The 19,606-nt window shown below is 44.3% G+C and overlaps 2 protein-coding genes across 5 annotated transcripts in view; one reads left to right on the forward strand and one right to left on the reverse strand.

Moving 5' to 3' along the window:
• The window catches only part of wnt3 (wingless-type MMTV integration site family, member 3), a 19,119-nt gene extending 13,550 nt beyond the window's left edge, over nt 1-5,569 (reverse strand). The window contains exon 1 of the mRNA XM_040135227.1: nt 5,490-5,569. Within this exon, the coding sequence (XP_039991161.1) occupies nt 5,490-5,569 (80 nt within the window). The remainder of the gene's footprint in view (nt 1-5,489) is intronic.
• ormdl3 (ORMDL sphingolipid biosynthesis regulator 3) lies at nt 5,487-19,381 on the forward strand. 4 transcript variants are annotated; one of them, XM_040135233.1, is made up of 4 exons: nt 5,487-5,572; nt 16,352-16,617; nt 17,231-17,382; nt 18,794-19,381. In XM_040135233.1, the coding sequence occupies exons 2-4, from the start codon at nt 16,444-16,446 to the stop codon at nt 18,927-18,929; spliced, it is 462 nt and encodes a 153-aa protein (XP_039991167.1). In that variant the 5' UTR covers nt 5,487-5,572; nt 16,352-16,443; the 3' UTR covers nt 18,930-19,381. The 4 variants fall into 4 exon arrangements, with proteins under 4 accessions (XP_039991167.1, XP_039991164.1, XP_039991166.1 ...); XM_040135230.1 differs by lacking the exon at nt 5,487-5,572 and adding an exon at nt 14,760-15,108; XM_040135232.1 differs by lacking the exon at nt 5,487-5,572 and adding an exon at nt 14,760-14,973.
• Nucleotides 19,382-19,606: the final 225 nt, after the last annotated feature.

The following is a 19,606-nucleotide window of genomic DNA, read 5'->3' on the forward strand; positions in this document are numbered from 1 at the left end:
TATGTCTGGAATTTCTTTGAGGAAATTTCAAACACCACGTAGTGTTTTCAGAAGTAATTAAAAACCTAACTGCTGTTGACTTTCTCATGCTTGGTTGATTTGAAAAAACATCTGAAAAAACTGGGATGTGAAACTACATGGTTGGGCATAAACCTGTTCAGAAAATCTTGCCAGTCTGTGGATATTGCACTCAGAGGCAGTACCGCTGGTAGCCCGAACTGGTTGACAACCCTAATCCCCCGTTCCACCGATCTGCTGTTGCAGGTTCCCAACTGTCATGCATATTTTCATTTTTTCATTTTACCTTTACACCCAATGACTACAGTGTGGTGTTGCATATCAATACATTTTCTGGCGCAGGCTGAATTGAACTGATCCAAAAGCTGGCATCAAACGTCAGATTCGCAATCTTGTTTATGTCTTCTTTGATCTGACAATGCCTGATTTAGATTTTTTTTTTTTTTTAAATAGCCAATTTTTGTGTCTTTATTTAGAAAAAGTTTTTGTTCAGCTGCTTGTGTTTAGAGAATACTTAACCTTTTAAGATGTTCGGCTTCTTTCATTAAATGAAAAACAGTTATTTGTAGAAAAACATGGTAATATTTCTCAATTTAAATATTGGAAATTGTATTATTTTTCTATAAGTATTGAAACTCAAATATCATATCATTACTATTATTGAAAAACGTAAAAGACACCGAACCCCATGAGGGTAAATTTGTGCAAATTATTTCACCATGTCATTGTTAATCGTGTTTGGATGAAGCTGTGTGATTCCAAAGACGCCTTCTATTCAAAATTATTTATGGCATCTTTTCTGACAATATGTAAACTGGATCCCTTGTGATTTAGAGATCCTGAGTGATCTCTTCCTTTCCACACTGCATATTTTAGTCTCTTGGTTGACCTGGTCGGTGACCTGAGGGCGTAGACTGAATACAGGCTGCACAGGTGTGATCAGCACTTCTTTGTCACTGACCCCGTTGTGTCAGAGAAATTGATTTCCGCCAATAATTAACCTCTGTAACAAGCCACACAGGTGAGATCAGCCAGGTAATGAAGACTTTAAATGTTGTGTGTGTGTACCTCCACACGTGTCCCCCAATGATCACTTTGCCCCTGGCCATTGCCGTTTTCCCTTTGAGGAACTGTCCTGGCCTGTGTTTTAGTGCACCTAATAGCCGTGCACGGGGGGACTTTGTCATTTCCTACAAGAGCACTTTGCATGTCCTTTGATGGTGGGTGAAGATTAGGACTCGCCCTCACTGCTTTGAAATACCACTCTCCTTTGAACCTCTCACCAAGCTTGGGTTTGACTGGATAATGTCATCCCACGCGCCTGATCAGTGAAGACGGTCTTGCAAAGATTTTCGAGGTAACGTGTTGGACCCACCACACGACTGGCATATTTTCGGTTGTTGTGTTAGGCAACATCGCTTGAAATTAGCACATGAAAATACATTAAAATGCATTTGAGACACAAGACAATCAGTAAAAACAAAGTGGTTTGATCAAACTCCTTGAGCAACATTGCCTCAGTATTTCCTTGATACCTTAGCAGTGGCAATGCACCTGCTTTAAGGGCTAAGGTCTTTGTAATTTTAGAACATACCTCACATAGACATACATATTTTTGAGAGACACACTCCTGTCATATTCCCAGTATCCCTGTGGATATCACTCACTCTATGCGGAGACATTTCTGTTGGGCTTTAGCCCAAAATTGCCTTTGACCCTGGCTCTATGGCAGCCCTCAGCCATTCATAATGGGATCCTAAAGGTTCTTATGAATGACATTCTTCTGGACTTTCCTGCTCTTTTCTCTACCTTCCACTGCACTGTTGAGAATAATACCCGAACATCCTTGATCTTTTCACACAAGACGACAGACGGAGGATTTTCTCGCAGTAAGAATCATTTAAGTGATCCCCTCTCCAATGGTATGGGTTTTGCGGTTGAAGATTGGATTGAGGATTGGAGGTGGGGGGTGTCACAGTCAAATAATGACATTCCTGAGACCCAGAGATGGACTCTAGAGCCCCCTTTAAGCTGCTCAGGTTGAACTGGAAAGGTCTGTGTGTAGACCGGGCAGTTTGGTAAACCTAGATAGCTTTGCTTGAGATCTTTGGAGAGGTACAGCACTGATATCATCGAGCCCCAAACGGTTCCCGAAACTTTCACAAGTACTGCTTCCAACAGAAAACACACTTTTAGTCAGGAAGCTGCATTCAGGCTCATACATGCTCCAAAATTTAATTAAAGGAAGTTGAAATTGAATCACTGGAAGCTTTAAAAGTGTCCAGGGTTCTTAAAGTGTTGCAATTTCATGTAGAAGGCTTAATCAGTAGGAAAAGTAAATTATAAAGCAGTACATTTGTAATACTTTAACTGTATTATTCCGGACAGCTAATAAATTTTGCTTGTTGTTTTTTGTTCTGATGATACAGATTTAATCCTAATGATTGAATATTAGTCCTTTATGACTGCTTTATATTCCTCGTGGTCGATACTGCCAGACTGCCATTGAGGTTTCACCTGAGTGGAAGTTAAGCAAAGCCCTGTCTAGGTGCACTAATTCAAAGAAGCACTGGTTGATCAGGACTGAATTGGTTGCTCAATGAAGCTGGTGATGATTGCAGCACAAGTAATCTGTGCGCTGAACCATTATCATAAAACTATTTAAAACATTTTCCAAACAAATTGTCCATGCAGCAGTTAACCACTCGAGTCATTTCTTCATCCATCTTTCTGTCAGTTTTCTCTCACCCTACCCTTTTTTCTGTGTTTGATTTTATAACCACAACAATGTAAATCTTAAGTAACTGAAAAATTTTAGGGTAAAAGCTGAATCCGTATGAGATGGCCCCACTTGAAATTACGATGAGTACCAACAAAACTAACATTGAGTGTAAATACGTCTCTGCTTTCTCATGCGCATTTAACAGCAGTGATGATAACAGAGGATTAAGAGAAGAACAGTTACTGGATTTAAACATCCAGTGTGATATGACAGAGATAAACCGATAACCACTGCTGATACTCGATGACTGGTATTGGACTCAATTCAGCTGAAGTAATTCCTTGCTGAAAGTGACTGTCATCATTCACTTACAACCACTGCTGTTTATGCAAGAACACAAACACACTGCTGGCTGACAGAGTGGTGTAAGTGGTTCTGAAAATAGTTGATGAGTTAAGCCAATAGCAAAACAATAGCAGGAGTACAATAGTACAATAGTGACTCTTACTAACCACTTTGGCTTTAATAAGTACGGCATATTATTTCATAGTTCTCAGCCTCAAGTACTTATATTTTGATATTCCCCGAAGATATTAAACATTGGTTAAAAGGTGAAAACAAAACACAGAGGTGATCCAAGAACACATATCTTTCTATTTTCAAACCAAACAGAAGGTTGGTGTCGTCAGTTAATTGGACAGAGACACGGTGAGACCTGGGGATTTTGTGGGGAAATACCATAGCTTTACGCTGTCATGAGTTCTCAAACCTTGATTTTGCCCGTTTTGTACAAAACGACTCTTTTCCCAACATTCTTGCATTTCAAGAAGGCAATTTACTGCTCCGTGTCAGCTCTCCAAACCCACCTCATTAGTTTGCTATGCCTTTTCTTTCTACTACACCTCTTCTTCATCCATGCATATGTGCATATCACTGGAGTTATTTATGCTCTGTTTTGTTTTCAACACCCAATCTGTAAAAGCAAGGCTGCCAGGCATAAAGCAGTCAAAACTCCTCTTCACTCCAGCCCAACTCACCGTGGCTTGAGAATTTATGGCCAAGTCATCGCACAAGCTGAGAGGAGTCTGCCTGGGCCCTTGCTGAAACTCAGCACCCTCTTGTTTGACGCACCAACTCATTTTGTCTCCTTTTGGACATGTTCAACACCGCGGGGTGATGCCACTGACAGCGCTCTTTGACAGCCATTCCTCAGCACCTGCCCAGTCACCTGGAGCTACGGCTCGGCTTTTCATCTTTCTCCCCTCCCAGTAACCCCTGCACCCGGCCTACACTTCAAAATTTGTTACCCAAATCAAAGGTGGTGGGCACTGTTGAGGTTCGAACATTATACCAGTGTCATTTAAGCTCCTTAAACAAAACAGCCGCAGGTAATTCACAGAGAGAGAATCCAGGCTCTTTGTCACTGGTGTCTGACGGTTCTTGCTGGAGCCAGGAGTGGGTGTAAAGTCCTCTTTGCCATTAACACTTCAGCCCTGTGGCCTCTGTGCTTGGCAGCTGCCTGATCTGTAAATGAAACCAGAAGATGCTCGCGGTTTGGACAGCAGTGTGGTGGGACCATATGCTAGTTGGGCTACTAAAAGTGCAGTAACTCTGACAAGTATTGTGTCGTGAGCCAAAGAGCTTTGTCATACGCCTACGCAAATATCACCAAAATAGAAGCTTTATGTTACAAAAGAAGACCAGGAGCGATGAGGTCAGCTGCATGTAGCTGAATTTGTAATGAGATAAACCTCTAAATTTCAGTTGTTGGTGCCAAAAGCGATCTGGGATAATTTAACAAAGAATAAAACCCTGCGGCACCTAAACATATTGTCTCCTGACAAATCCGTAGTGGAGGGGGTGAATTGTGGTACAATTGAAAAGCAAAATGATATGCTTAACTAAGAAAAGAAAAAATGGATTGATTTAATTACAACTGATACCCCATGGCAGACTGCAAAATTGGTAACATTTTTAAAATTGTGCACAACTTTGTCAGTGACAAAAATTTTGTGTTCAATGCATGTCACACATCTACCAAAAAAAAAAAAAAAACCATTTCGGATTCAATTCACGGCATGTTTGGGGGCCGGCGGCCTGAATGTAGGACAGTGACGCACAATAGCAAACAAAACAAAATGACGCTGATCTTGTAAGTCATGATTGTTGTACTTCCTAAGGCTCTCCCAAAATTCTATGGTTGTATTTCAAGAAAAAAATTGATTATGGTTTAGAAAAAGGGAGCCTTTTTTGAGGCTTTCTTGGGTTTTCATGAGCAACATCAGTGCTGTCATTGTGCTTGAGCGGTAGCCACAATTTATGTAATAATGAATAATCATACTGACTTACACTGTAGTGTGGAAATGCCTCGCAAGTCCTTACAGTGCCGTTGACAATTCATATCAACACGGCAATCACTCGCTAATGTATTTTTTTCTCAAATTCAAAAAAGATGAGTACATATTTAATGATATAATGGTTCCCAAACTAAAAATTCACCCTCTTTGCATCACAACATACTCCAATATGATAAATGGACATGAGTGTAGAAAGGAAAAGAACGGCGAGCCTTTTCCGTTACACTAGTATTTGAGGTTAAGATTTTTTGGACTGGGCCAGAGAACATTTTTCCACGCAGTCAACTGAAAGTGCACATTCTGCCCTCTCAGAAATGATCATTTGACCAAAAAGACTCTCTCTCTCTATGCGGCTATAGGGTCTGATGCTGAAACTGTGGATTTGTACTCACCACCAGATGGGATAGCCTCCAAGCACCCGTGAGCTGGACAACCACACACACATCAAATATCCAATCAGATACAAATCCATGAGGTAAGTCTTGTAGTGTGTGAGAGGGTAAATGGATCAATACATAGAACCTCCAGTAGGCAATGAAGAAGAGTTTCCAGGAAGAGGAGCTTTAGGGCAGCTTGATTGTTGAATGAGGGGAAAATTAAAATGATATTGAAAAAAAAAAAAATCTTCCTCCTGTTTTCCCCCCTTCTTTGAGTCGGGCCAGGAAAGTGTGTCTGTCTCCTAGTAGTTAAGAGAATAAGTGTCTCTTACACACATGCACACACGCTCCTACCCGTCCTCTCCTTCCCTCCCTCTCTCTGAGGTTCTTCCCTAAGGTAGATATCTTTTTCTCTCTCTCTCTCTACTTTTTTCTCCCTCAGGATGCCTCATCCACAGGCCCAATATTAAAGGGGGGTGGGGGGTGGGGGGGGTGGAGGGTGGAGGGTGGGGGTGTGGGGGGGGGGGGAATGAGGTTTGGAGATGTCAGCTGGCAAGCCAATCACAGAAGATGGCCTTAGGTTACGAAAAAAAAATTATTATTCGTTCCCATCTGTCAATCACACGCCACCCCCTGGTAATGTGGAAAAGAAAGGAAAGAGTGAAAAGAGGGAGGGAGGGAAACGGGAGAGGGAGGTATAGGGAGGGACACATGAAAAAGGTAGAGTAGACTTGTTACTCAACTTGTTTCATACGTGATGACTCAAAAAAAAAAAAATTGGCAGGTGAAGGGATGTAGGCCAGCTTCTCCTCAGGAGGCTCTGCGACACACGCACACCCACACACACACACACACACACACACACACACACCGACGTACATGCTGACATATTGATTTTCAGGGACTGTGCCCTAACCAACTTGATCCGGGTTTACGCAGTGCACACACACACACACACACACCCGTGCACGGACACACACGTCAGCACACACATAATCTCTGTCCCGCTCACTGGGACATATACAGTGAATTTTCTAAATTGTTGTCCGCCCACCCCAACAGGGGAGGACATAAAAGGGGACACAATAAAGCCATAAACTGTGGTGGTGGTTGGGCCAGGCATGCAGGGGTTATATGCTTCAGCGGCCCAAAGGCAACACATTTTACATCAATACTATTGTCATTCTGATGGGCTGTGGGGCGAGCTGTCGTGGGACAGGGGGGAGGAGGGAGAGGGGAGAGAGACAGAGAGAGATAGAGAGTGAGGGAGGAGGGTGGGACACTTGCGATGGACTTAGCCTGAAGTAACCACGCATTTGATTCACACACAAGGAAACCGATCAGGACGAATACAAACAAGATGCCCGGCAGAGATCAAACAAAGTCGGCTGTAGTGATAACGATCTAGTTAAGAGTTTTGTCTCAAAGGATTATCAGTCGCTCGTCATGGAAAGAATGACCACCAAAGACGTGACCACTGTAAAAGACATTTTTAAAACCAGTAATGAAGGGGTTCATCTGTACAAATTTCATACTTGACTTCTTAGCACATAACTTTTTATGAAAAGTGAGGCTCTGAAGTTTCTTCAACATCGGGATCGTCTTAATCTACCGAATGGTTTTTTTATTCAAGGTTTTTGCTCCGTGCCCTTTAGAGACCAGTGCTGTTGGTTATTAGGCAAGCCTGTGTCCAGATTGTAGTTTCTTTGTTGTCAAATGTCAGTACATGGTTCATAGTCCTCAAAATTCAGTGTAAATAAGAAGAAACAGGACAACTTGTTTGAAGTTTTTCCTAGGCGAGCAGTGTACTTGGTTTTAGAGGCCTTCTTGGAGATATACAGCGGTTTTAAAATGGGAAGATTCCACACTTAAAAATACATCTCACAGCTTCCTTAAATCAGATGGATTACCTGATAGATCTCACAACAGATTGAGTGTGTGTAGCCATATGGAAACCAGCCTTCGGGAGATCTGTTTCCAAGTAAGAAAGGTCATAATACGTTCGGTGATAAATGTTTTATCGATTTTTTTCCTGATTTTATAATGCAGCGAATAAAAAAAGAAAGAAAGAAAGAAAGAAAATGATTTCAGTGGCATGTGGCCCATAAATAATTACAGAAATGTACATCTGGTACCTGTGCCAAAATGTGTTTTAAGTGTGTTTTAGAGATCATGATGCTAGTAAAAATGACAGGTGATTCAAATATCACACTTTCGCTGTTTTTAAATGCAAAGTTTGTGATGGGCATGTGACTCTAACGCACATACTGTCGCTGTTAAGTGATTTTAAATGCACTAGCGGTACTTATATTCGAGCAACACATCTCACTTCTCTTTCCCTCTGATGTCTGCTGCCTGGGGGCCGTGGTCTCTCTGCCGAGGGACCTCCGGGGCATGATTGAGCTCGGCGGACTGAGGGGGCTGGAAGGTCGCTCAGCAGGGGCTGGGAGCGTGCACTCTGCAGAGAGGAGGCTGAGCGCCCACCGCGGGGAGAGAGCCCAGTGACCACAGTCTGGAGGTCACCAGTGGAGTGCCCCCCTTCACCCACTCCTTCTGTGTTTTATTCCTCCATAACAAAGAGGATAGGGAAACAGGCAGTGACTGAGCAGCACTCGACCTACCGCCCTGTTTAAGGGCTGGGGGGGGGGGTTCCTCTAAGTCTCTAAATGTGACAATAAATGATAGATAGCTTTTTCTGAAACTTGTATGAAGCCAGTATCCAGCACAGTCGTGGTGGGGAGTCTTCTGCGTTATACCAATAAAGATGTCGTTTCAATTCCTCAAGTCAAGACGCGATATGTCATGGCGGTGCTGACAATGAGGCAGGTCTGTTTTCAATCACGAACATTGTTGTGTGTTACGGCATCGTCAGAATTGTGCCTAGCTCAGCTCTGGGATTTGGATGACAGTTGGAGCGATAGACGGCGTGCAGGGCCAGGGATGGATGGAAGGGAATGTGACAGAGGTCTAATTTACGAGTGCGGGCAAAGGAATCAGTCTGCGGTCTGCGTCTGAGCAACATTGAAACCACGTTTCCCAGGTTGAGGCCACAAGTGCAAAGCGAACTGTCTGGAAAGGCAACAGCAATTAAGGTCAAGAACATCGGAGCCTGATCTTGAAATGAACTGTGACTCAACAACACTCGTGGCGGTGTTTTGAGTGGTGGTGTTTTGTACGAGTCTCTGCAAAGGAAGGCCTCAGTCTGTGTGTCTGCATCAGTAGGTGCACAAGAGGGGGAGGCACACACAGAGGTCCCCTACCGGGCCGGTTTCTACGGTGACCTGAGAAAGGCCGTAACCAGGTCCGGCTCTTTCTCAGGCCTAATCAGCGTATTACCACAAAGAAGGACATGTGTTCGGCCCCCCCACCTCTCTACCCTCCCCACTCAATCCGACCAGCATGGCTGGACACAGGCAGCCAATAAAACCAGGATTAGGAGGGTATCTACACACATTGGGCTGAAGCGAAAAAGTTTCTGAACACGCCCAATCCCGCCCTGCTCCGTTCACAAACTTCTTTTCATCGTTCCTCTCTGTCTCTCATTCCTACCATCTTTCACTTTGTTTCACTTGCTCCCATGTTTATATCCGTCCTTTGCCTCTTCCTTTCAGAGCCCTCGCCCTGTAAGCTCTTACACAATAGAGCATCCAGAAATTACTCATTTTGCCGGAGCAGTTCAGCAAATTCCCAATGCCTCTTGCCCAGCTCCCCCTTTATACTCTGGATCCTGTGCTTCTTGCTGTTATGATAATGAAATGTGCTCCATCACAATGACAAAGCTGTGCATGTGTTTGGCTGTGTATGTCGAAGGGAGAATTTATGTGAATTCACGCTCCTTTACATATTTTTGCATGAATTCATGCTCTTCTACATAATGTGCAAGATGGAAACCTTCAACTTGAATTTCATGACCGTGAAACAGATTTTCTTTCGCCTCCATCCGTGAAGTAATTGCCTGATTATTTAATACCAGCAAATAACAATAGCAAAAAAAAGTCCCGGTTTGCAGTGTTTTCTGTCGTATAGGAAGTACATCGTGTTTACTGTCATGATTTGCCCGGAGACTTTTGTAAGTCGCATGCCGCTTGGTGGCCGAGAGACCGTGTGCTGGAAATGGGAGAGTGTTAAAGATGATATCAGTGCCTTTGTCAGGACTTTTTAAGACAGGGGACAAAGACGACAAGAACTCTTCCCCCAAATAAACCTTTTTCATTAGAGCAGCAAACACTTCATCCCTCTGCTGTGCGAGCGAAGCTCTATTAGTGTGTGTGGGTAACTCAGCACGGTCCCACATGGAAGAGCCTGAACCCTCAGCGGTCTTCAGCCGGACACCGAGGCGGCCTAATTAAAGGGCACTTAAGCCCCACAATGTGCGGCGGTGCAGGTTGGAGTTGGTGGGGGTCCCCGCCGAGAGGGACAGAATTCATGGCACTCGTAAACAAGGGAGTCCAGGACAGAGGGACAGAAGAGGGCTATGTGCCAGAGACTTTGTTCACACAAGATGAAGAGTCAACAGCCTCCCTATCCCTCACCCCTCCTTGGCCATCCCCCCTAATAACCACCTTCTTCAGAGGAGCTGCAAACACAATGCTGTCCCACTCCCCTCCTCTTGCTCTCAATCACTGTTGGGACAATGAGGGGACCCCCCCCACCACCTCCACCATCCTTCTGCCCCTCCCCGACCCCCAAACAGACACTTCTTTTATTGAAATTCTTTGGTGTTCTAATCCTCAGCTTCCTCCAGGGGCAATAATGGACTCCCTGCGTCAGCCTTTTCCAGGGAGGCTATCATCCAAGCCTGCCTGGGTCACAAGTCCACCTCTCCCATTGGAGAAAACTGCCCCAGCAGTGTCATTCCTGTCAAAACCGGCTCATCCACAGGCCATACAAGCCCCATTGCCATTGACCTTAAGAACACATTCGTATTACCAGCAATGCATATTTCTATATTTTCAAGTTACATTTTCTACGGCACTGCTCAATTACAACTGGTAATTGTAACCATAACACTCTTTTGCAAAAATAATCAGATGCCTCAGCCTCGAGATTTACAGAACAATTTGGAAATATTTGTCATTTTTCTTTTTTTAAAATTATATTTATCAGCTTTGTTCAATTTTGAACAAATCCCCCGTCTGGCTCCACTGCATCTCAGTTCATCTGTGCACCATTCAAATGCAGAACTCAAGGAATTCACCAGGCATTTCCATGTTGCCTAACAGTTGGCAGGAAGTGTGGAAAACGCTGGAAATATGAAATACTGGTTAAAATAAAATTTTCAGCAAATTGCATAAGGAAAATGACAAGAAACACAATGAACGCTGAACACAGATCGTTCTTTATATTTTGAGTGACAAGCAGACTGTGGTGAAATGTTACCGTGGCTAACCCATTTTAATGCAGGAGGACAAAAAATTTAAAATACCCCTTAGTATAAAGCACCACCAACCCAGCACCCTGCACTTTCCAAAAATGACTATCAAGTTGAATCAACACCTCTCTGAAGCATTTTCAATAAAAACTGCACATCATAACCTTCACGGAAGTCAGAGCAATCGCATGGCTGTTGGATTGGATGACGCTGACTTTAGCTATGTGTACCTAATAAATCGGCAAAGGAGCACGCTTACAATGGCGCAGGCATTAAGAGTTATTTGGGCTAAAACCACGCCGTTTCGCTTTGGAAAGGAAATCCTGCAGAATTAACATTATTCTCGATGGGGGCGAGTTGTCAGAGGCACTGTACAGTATATGACGTCGCTCTGTCACGCTGAAAACACTGACCTTACAGCGTGCAGTTGTGTAAAAACACGCGCTTGCGCAGAAGGGCTGTGAGACTGCCCGTCCTCTCTGTGTGTCTTTACCGGTGAAAAGGTTGATTAGTGGCGACAGGTAGAAACACACAAAGAACAAGCTGTGCTTAATTATTAAATCTGTCATCTTGACTGCACCACCGTGCCTCTGTTGAAGTTACATCACTGGAGGTGCATCACAGTGCCACTGCAGGATGGCGCCAACCACTTCAAAGTGTGTCGATGGTGACATCTGCTGGTCGGACACAATCTGAAGCTCTTGATTGTCGAGTGCATACATGAAATACTGTAATGTGATCACTACAGCTGCGTCTAACAGTTATTTTCGATTTTTTTTTTTTTTTGGCTCATCGGTAAATACAATTTCAGTGATTGTGGCGAATTCCCATCATAAGTTACCAGAATCCAAAGTCACGTCTTAAGAATTTGCTTCTTTTTTTTTTTTGTGACCAGTGGTCAAGAAAGCAAAAGATGCTCATTTAAAAAACCCAATAAAAACAGGATATAGCAAGAAAATCACTGTATTTCAAGCCTTGTATTGCTCCACCAACAGGGGCACAATGTGCAACTTCTACTCTTATACAAACAGTGAATGTTGCGCATTCCACATTGCAACTGTGATTTAATTTAATTTAGAATAAGCTGAACGAGCAGACAGCTTTTTTCATTGATGGGTTTTGCTAGGGGTCAGGATTAAAATACTGTAATGACATAATTGCAACCACCAGTCACCAGTCCTTGGCCAAGAACATTGCATTATTCCGTATCTGCTACAACAGATAATAAACAGCTTTGAATTTGAATTTCTTCCAAATTTTGTTTTAAAGTTGGCTGTTATGGCTTTATGACTTATGCAAGCTGCATTAGCCCAAAAGTAAAGTGTATGATTTCCCTCCAACGATCCTCGAATGCCAAATGGATATGTGAGAGATTCCATCACTGCGAAACCATTAGCTACAACCAAGGGAGGGACCAAGGAGAATTCAGCAGTGGAATTTGACAGTAATGTAACAAGAAGAAAAATTTACATTATAATAATCCTTGAGTATGAAATGTTTTTTTTGGAACAGTTCACTGACAGTTCATCAAATTGAAACGAAAATGCAGACGAAGCTCAAAGGTCCTGGGCTCAAATTTCAGACCCGGTCCCTTTCTGTATCGAATTTTACTGTTCTCCCCCAAAATAGATTCATGTCAGGTTCAGCATTGTGGCTCTAAAACTGCAGCTCCCGATTAAATACCAGTTTATGAACTGTCAGGTGTACCGTGGGAAAAAAAAAAGAACCCTTCCGTGCTAATGACCTGTACAGAATTGACACCGAACTCGCGGCTGCAGAGAGCCGGTGACGCCGGAACAGAACACAACACGAAAATGCGTCTCGTCATTAGAAGCGTTTCATTACTGGCATGAGTCCTATGAATGGAATCACAATACGTCCGAAAGCCTTGGCCAGGCGACCTGCGGGCATTAGCCAAGGTGTAGAGAAATGTAGTCTGCAGAGGAACATGCCTAAACATCGGTCACATAGGTGGCCGTGAAGAAATGGATACCAACCGCGGGACTTTGAAGCTTCGATTTTAACCTCCAGAGTTGTCTTACGGCAAAGATCAGATATCCACTCTTTCTTGGCTGAGCGTAAATTTTTCGTCTGACGGGCACAACAAGACATGAACTAAGGAACTGATCATTTACGAGCAGCTTATTGATCGTACTTGAAATATTCACAGTTTGAGACAATCTCAACTTAAATAATGGCTTTTGTTTTCAGGGTTGATGAAAGTGAAAGTGTATTGATTTTTGCCGAAATGACCAGAAAAAAAAGTTTAGTTTGTCAAATATATCTGATCTGATCTGATACTGCATGTAGGCGTCATCAGTTGCCTCTCGTCTTGGGGTGTATTTTATCGGTCTCATGTATTTGGCCATTGTTCCAGCGCCAGCACTGACCTCACAGCACTGTCATCCACCCTTCGCAGTTGAGCAGAGCTCTAGGTTTACGCGGCTAAGACAGCCACAGCACCCGGGGCCATGAGCGTACGGGAGGGTCGACTGTCAGCCGGCCAAACCTGTCTGATGCCACTCATCTCAGGGGGGCTCCCCTTAGAAACAGCGGGTGTCGTGTAACATCGCATGCAAGTAGAACACAGGTGACCCCTTGAGCCTCGGGCTACTGTGGGCCTAAATTAGTATGAGCGCTTATCTCGGGATCTAGAACATGACACTTTTGATCTTCGATTCTGGGACCAGAGTGTCAGTCCCGTCAGTCAGTTTTCCTCGCCTCTGGCGAGATCTCCTCTCACCTTGGCCACGTAAGGAGTCGAGGGCCTCCTTTTGTACAGAGGTATCAAGTGCTACCCAGAGAGGCGTCACGGCCGGTCTCTGTGTTAATAAAAACACACATGGCTAACTCTCAATAAAGTGAACATAAGTTATTTCATAAGAGCCATGGTACATACACACGGCCTTATCTCAAGTGTCTTTCTCCCACGTTATGTACACACGTGTAAGAGCTCCTTTATTTTTAGCCTCGTGCTAACATGGCTGGGGTCTTAAATACAAGCCTCTTTACTGCAAGAATGTACAAGGAGAATTGCCTTCACTGCCTGATTTCCAGCATTTTTACATTATTACATTACATTTGAAAAAGAAATCAAAAAGAAGAAATGTTTTGAAAGTTAAAAACAACAAATATAGTAGATATGTTATAACCAGAAGGAAATGAATCAACTGTTTTTATTATTATTATTAAAATCTATTACATCGATACATAGATAGATAGATAGATAGATAGATAGACAGACAGATAGATAGATGACAGACAGACAGATAGATAGATAGACAGACAGATATAGATGATAGACAGACAGATAGATAGATGACAGACAGACAGATAGATAGATAGACAGACAGATATAGATGATAGACAGATAGACAGATGGATAGATGATAGACAGATGATAGATAGATAGATAGATAGGCTATAAAGGCTAAATTATATACAACAACTAGAATAAATAAAGTATTAAAACCAAAGACAGACGTATAGCTTTACTATGTCCTGAATATACACTGTACAATGGAAGTATCATGAGACACTATAATACACTGTAGAGCTGCACAAACCTTGAAAGACCAGATTCATCTGATATATCAGATCTGATACATGACCTATAATCATTACTTTTTAATGTCATTAATCATATTCCCTGGTTTGAAAACATTTTTATTTTTCCGTTATCAACTGTGTCCTGAGTGTCAATCACGCCCGTCTCCTCGGACCCCTCCTCCGCCGTGACGTCGAAAAGGGGGTGCGTCGTCCACGTTACTTTCAACGCACTGAGCGGTGATAGGCCAGCTTTGGCCACGTGACGCACAGCAACCAATCACGGCGGAACGCGATGAGCTAAAAAAACACACACAAAAAAAACAAAAAATACCCCCCCCCCCAAAAAAAAAACCCCGACTCGAAATGCGGGGCCGTGAAAACGGACATCGGTGACGTTACGCGATGAGCTGTGCCGTGCTGTCACCGGCTGTTGGCTCGAAGACGAAGGCGAAGTGGATGAGTCTCAGCGGGCTGCGTGTCCACGAGCGGACCGTAGCGCTCGGCGGCACGTCTGGGGCTGAAAGGCGGTTACCGGATGACCGATCGGGACCCCGGCGCCTCGCCAGTCTCCCGGCGACGGTATCACTTATATAACCGAAGGGATTGTTGAGACAAAAAAAAAAAAAAAAAAACCGAGAAAAAAAAAGACAAACTGTGATAACGGACTAGTGCCAACACAGGTCGGAGTTGAAGCCATTTTTTTTTTCCTCAGCAGTGAGTGCAATGATTTATTTACTAAAATATCTGTGTACTTTAAACTCCAGCAGTGCCAGGTAGTCCACGTGTGTGTGTGTGTGTGTGTGTGTGTGTGTGTGTGTGTGTGGGGCGCCACGTTACGGACTGTTTGGTAGCCCGTTACATTTTAGGCGACTCTAGAGAGCGTCAGGCCGGAGCGACCGCTCCGCCGTCGGCCGGGCAGACACTGACCTGCCCGCCGTCTTCCTTCGCCTTGAAAGTCGCTCTTTAGGGAAAACGATGTGTCTCGGTTTCAGCCTCACGTCACACGTTAGTTCCTCATATACCGTCGCCACGGAAAATACCGGTTTCTGATTGGCTGGCAAGCGGTCCCTTGTTAAAATCGTCACCGATGGTGTTTTACTGTACGATGTGTCAAGATGAGTAAATGGCAGCTAATTGTATTGGGATTGTATTAGAAGTACGTGGGACAAGTGGGACTGGGCTATATCACTATAGTAATGATAATGAGCATTATTTGTTTGATTTTATTTTTTAAATTTATCTAGAAATTGGAATTATGTAAACTAAGTAAATAAATAGAACTGAAACAATTGGTCAATCAATCGGTCGGCCGATCCACCGGAAAACAATCTATCTATCTAAAATCATCAACTACGTTGGCGATCGATTAATCGCTCCGTCGTCGTTACATCATTCTCGTGAAGCAGACATTGCGGAACGGTGCCAAATGTTCGCAACCTTTACCCTCTCAAGGGAGCCGGGAAGTTGCGACCGACATTTTTTTGAGAATTTTTTTACCCTTTTGCAGACTTTCCGACAAATAGGGAAAATAATCGTCAGATCAATCGACGCTTACATGAATCTTTAGTCGCAGCCCTATAGATTAATAACACGAGAAGAGCTATTACATCAATGTTTGTGCCTTCAGTTCCACTGTAAATACGTTCATGTGGACCCTAGGAAGAGCAGCTATTGCTACACTATAGGCAGTAATAATATGATGCCACTAAAAGTTGGTAAGTGATAATATCGAATTATCACCCAGCCGTACATGGAAGGGCTTATTACAATTGTAGGGCTTGAGATATGAGTGAGGAAGTCAGATTATTAAAGTTTTACGCTATACACTGCGCGGGCACAGTTCAGGTCATTGACATAAGTTTTAATAACCTCAGAGATTATGATTTTGCCGGATAACCCTTTTGTAGGTGCAGTCTTTGAATAATCAGGCTTAAATTTCTCTCTGTTTATCTTACAGCAGCGGACGGATTCTCACAGCGGCCGGGTTCAAACTGAGATCATTTAGCGTCCGCGCATTGCACGGTAGGTAGAGCCGCCGCCGCCGCCGCCATGAATGTGGGCACGGCGCACAGCGAGGTGAACCCCAACACCCGAGTGATGAACAGCAGGGGCATGTGGCTGTCTTACATCCTGGGCATCGGCCTCCTGCACGTCATCCTGCTCAGCATTCCCTTCGTCAGCGTACCCGTGGTCTGGACCCTCACCAATCTCATCCACAATCTGGTCAGTGGAGCAGAATGCCCGTGGGCACCCGGCACGAGCGCTGTCAGCCTTAACATTTACTGAACAAGGCGGGTCAGCGAAGGGCACGTACGGTGCAGCGCTGGCCTAGTGAAAAGGGTTTGGGATTTGGTGAATGAGAGTAGGAGTGAACGTAACTTTACAGGGTAAATAAGTAAGAAAATGTCCTGCTATCTGCGTCACTGCTCTCAGTAATGTCCTTTGGTAAAATCGGTGCCAGTGAAGTTTCGGCCAGTTTTTAATATTCAGAGTCGGAGGTATTGCTCCTCATGAATCATAAACTTTGATTTCCTAAAACCGTCTCTCTGGCCCTTTAGTTTCCGAGAAGAGTCAAGTATTAACTACCGTTTAATCTCCTACGGAGGAGTATTTGAAAATACTGGTTTTGGCTGTACACCAAGCTTAATCATACAGTTTATGAAAGCCTGTAACCATTTTTCAACCGCTGGGGATGTGGGCATGGCTAACTTCCTGGGTAGTTTTGTTCCAGGCACCAGATGTGGTATTAGTCATTCACCAGAATGTCATCTACTCTATGTACCATTTATTTGTGTCTCTCTCTGTCTTGACTATTTGTGTCTCCTGCCTGTTGCAGTGCATGTACCTCCTACTGCACACGGTCAAAGGGACCCCCTTTGAGACCCCGGATCAGGGCAAGGCTCGCCTCCTGACCCACTGGGAGCAGATGGACTATGGTGTGCAGTTTACTGCTTCGCGCAAGTTCCTCACCATCACGCCTATCGTCCTGTAAGTGCCCCCCCCCCCCGAACCATAACGCTTTGCCTCAGACTTCGGCTGTGTGACGGGCGCGGGGAACGGCTGACTATTGGGCGTGGACCTAATTAGAGCAGGATTGTACCTTAATCGAGTGCCAAAGCTGAAGACAAACCAGAACCAACTCCCCGGCTTCTCAGCCGCCGGCACCGCCACCTGTGTTTTACAGGCATACGCCATAAACGCAGCTGCTAGGGATCGAACCTGTGGTGCCTCGGTGGTGCTGCGAGAGGGCCTCTTGCCCCGTGCCTGCCGAGCCCCGCAGTCAATGAGCTGCCTAAAGTGAATTTAGTAGGTGTACCTTTTTAGTTCAGCCTGAGCTGGCACAAAGTTGTCCCTCGGCTGAAATTACTGTACCCTTTTGTGTTACATCAGCGATAAAGGTACGTTTAATCACGGAACGCACTCCTCTTGTACCTCTATTAGTGTGTTTGAGTGTTTATTGATCAGCGTGCCTGCTGCCCCCTTTGTTAGCCAACCTCACCAAATCGTTACGGGGCTTATTATCTGCCGCAGTGGCCCCCTCGCTGCTTTCGCGCCCGTTGCTGTCCTTATTAAACGGCAGAGTTCAGTTCACAGCGAGCGCTCTGGTTCCCTGGGGTTCATTTTCCAGCTCGGCCGGAACATTGTGTTTTGCAGGTGAACACTTTTTTGTTTCTTTTTTTTTCTGCACCAGTTATAAAGGACTCTTCGACATTTTGTTTCACGACACATTGCCGGCAAGAAGAGACAAGTGGTCAGTCTTCGGGCCCCAGATGGAGTAGCCGCACTTCTGTCAAAGACTTTTGGGAGCCTTTGTTTTAATTTTTTTTTTTTTTTTTAAACATGTCCTCACTTGTTCAGCAGAGAGCAGGATGTGCAATTCCTCATTCTGAGCTCAGAATGTGTGCAGTTATATTTAAAAAGGAGCTGAATAGTTTCTCCTCCCACACTGACTCTGGTGTTTCCCCAGAAGTTTAGAGGCATTTCTGATTGCTTGCCCCAGTCAAGATGACCTTTTATAGATATGCGGGGCAGTATTGCAGAATTCTTTGTTCAAACTTTAGTTCAATTAATAATCACCGATGTTGCAAGGCGGTTGCATGTCATGTCGAAAGACTCACAGATTCTATCGCTGGCACTGCGTAAGTTCGGTTAGGAAACATCTTGCTTTGACATTCGGAGGAAAGATAAGGGAAAGGTTATTTGTGTACTTAAAGGGATGTTTTGAAAGTTTTTCTTCACTAAAGGCTCTGTTGTTTCACTCAGGCTTGTTGACAGAATTGCTTGTCAGTGGCACCTCAGGGAAATGCAGACATGAATAAAGTTTATCTAGAACTGACCTGCTGCTCATCTCTGCCCCTGTAATCGTTACTTCTTCTTCTTTTACCTGTCCCCGACTCAGCTACATCCTGACCAGCTTCTACACCAAATACGATCGAGTCCATTTCGTGGTCAACACTGTGTCCCTGCTCACTGTGCTCATCCCCAAGCTGCCCCAGCTCCACGGCGTGAGGATCTTTGGGATTAATAAGTACTGACAAGGCGGAAGAGGACACCTCCTTCCCCGAAGTCCCCAGGGACTGCGGAGAGCACGCAGAGTACCGGGCCTCTGATTTGGCCGCAGATCCGGGAGGATCCGTAGCTCCGCGGCTCCCGACCCTGCTGAGCAGCTCTCTAAATGAAGCCTACCGGGGACGCTGCCATGGTACCAAACCCCAGGGAGGAGACACGGTATTCTACAGAGAGAGCACAAAGGAAAAGTGTCCTGTTGTGGTTGCTCGAGGCCTATCTCCCTTGAGTTACAAGTTTTCCAGAGACATTTAAAAAGCATTTGTATAGGGGGAGTATTCTGTCCATTTCTGTAGAAATGACAATGTCTGATGTGACAGGTGTCGGGGTAGAGGACAATGTAGTTGCACAAATATCATGTGCCATTCTGCACCCACTGGCACACAGAGGCAGTTGTTTGTTTTTCTTTCTTTTTTTTTTTTTTAAACATGTCCTCACTTGTTCAGCAGAGAGCAGGATGTGCAATTCCTCATTCTGAGCTCAGAATGTGTGCAGTTATATTTAAAAAGGAGCTGAATAGTTTCTCCTCCCACACTGACTCTGGTGTTTCCCCAGAAGTTTAGAGGCATTTCTGATTGCTTGCCCCAGTAAAGATGACCTTTTATAGATATGCGGGGCAGTATTGCAGAATTCTTTGTTCAAACTT

Source organism: Xiphias gladius, chromosome 9, assembly GCF_016859285.1.
Source record: "Xiphias gladius isolate SHS-SW01 ecotype Sanya breed wild chromosome 9, ASM1685928v1, whole genome shotgun sequence".
NCBI classification, from domain to species: domain Eukaryota; kingdom Metazoa; phylum Chordata; class Actinopteri; order Istiophoriformes; family Xiphiidae; genus Xiphias; species Xiphias gladius.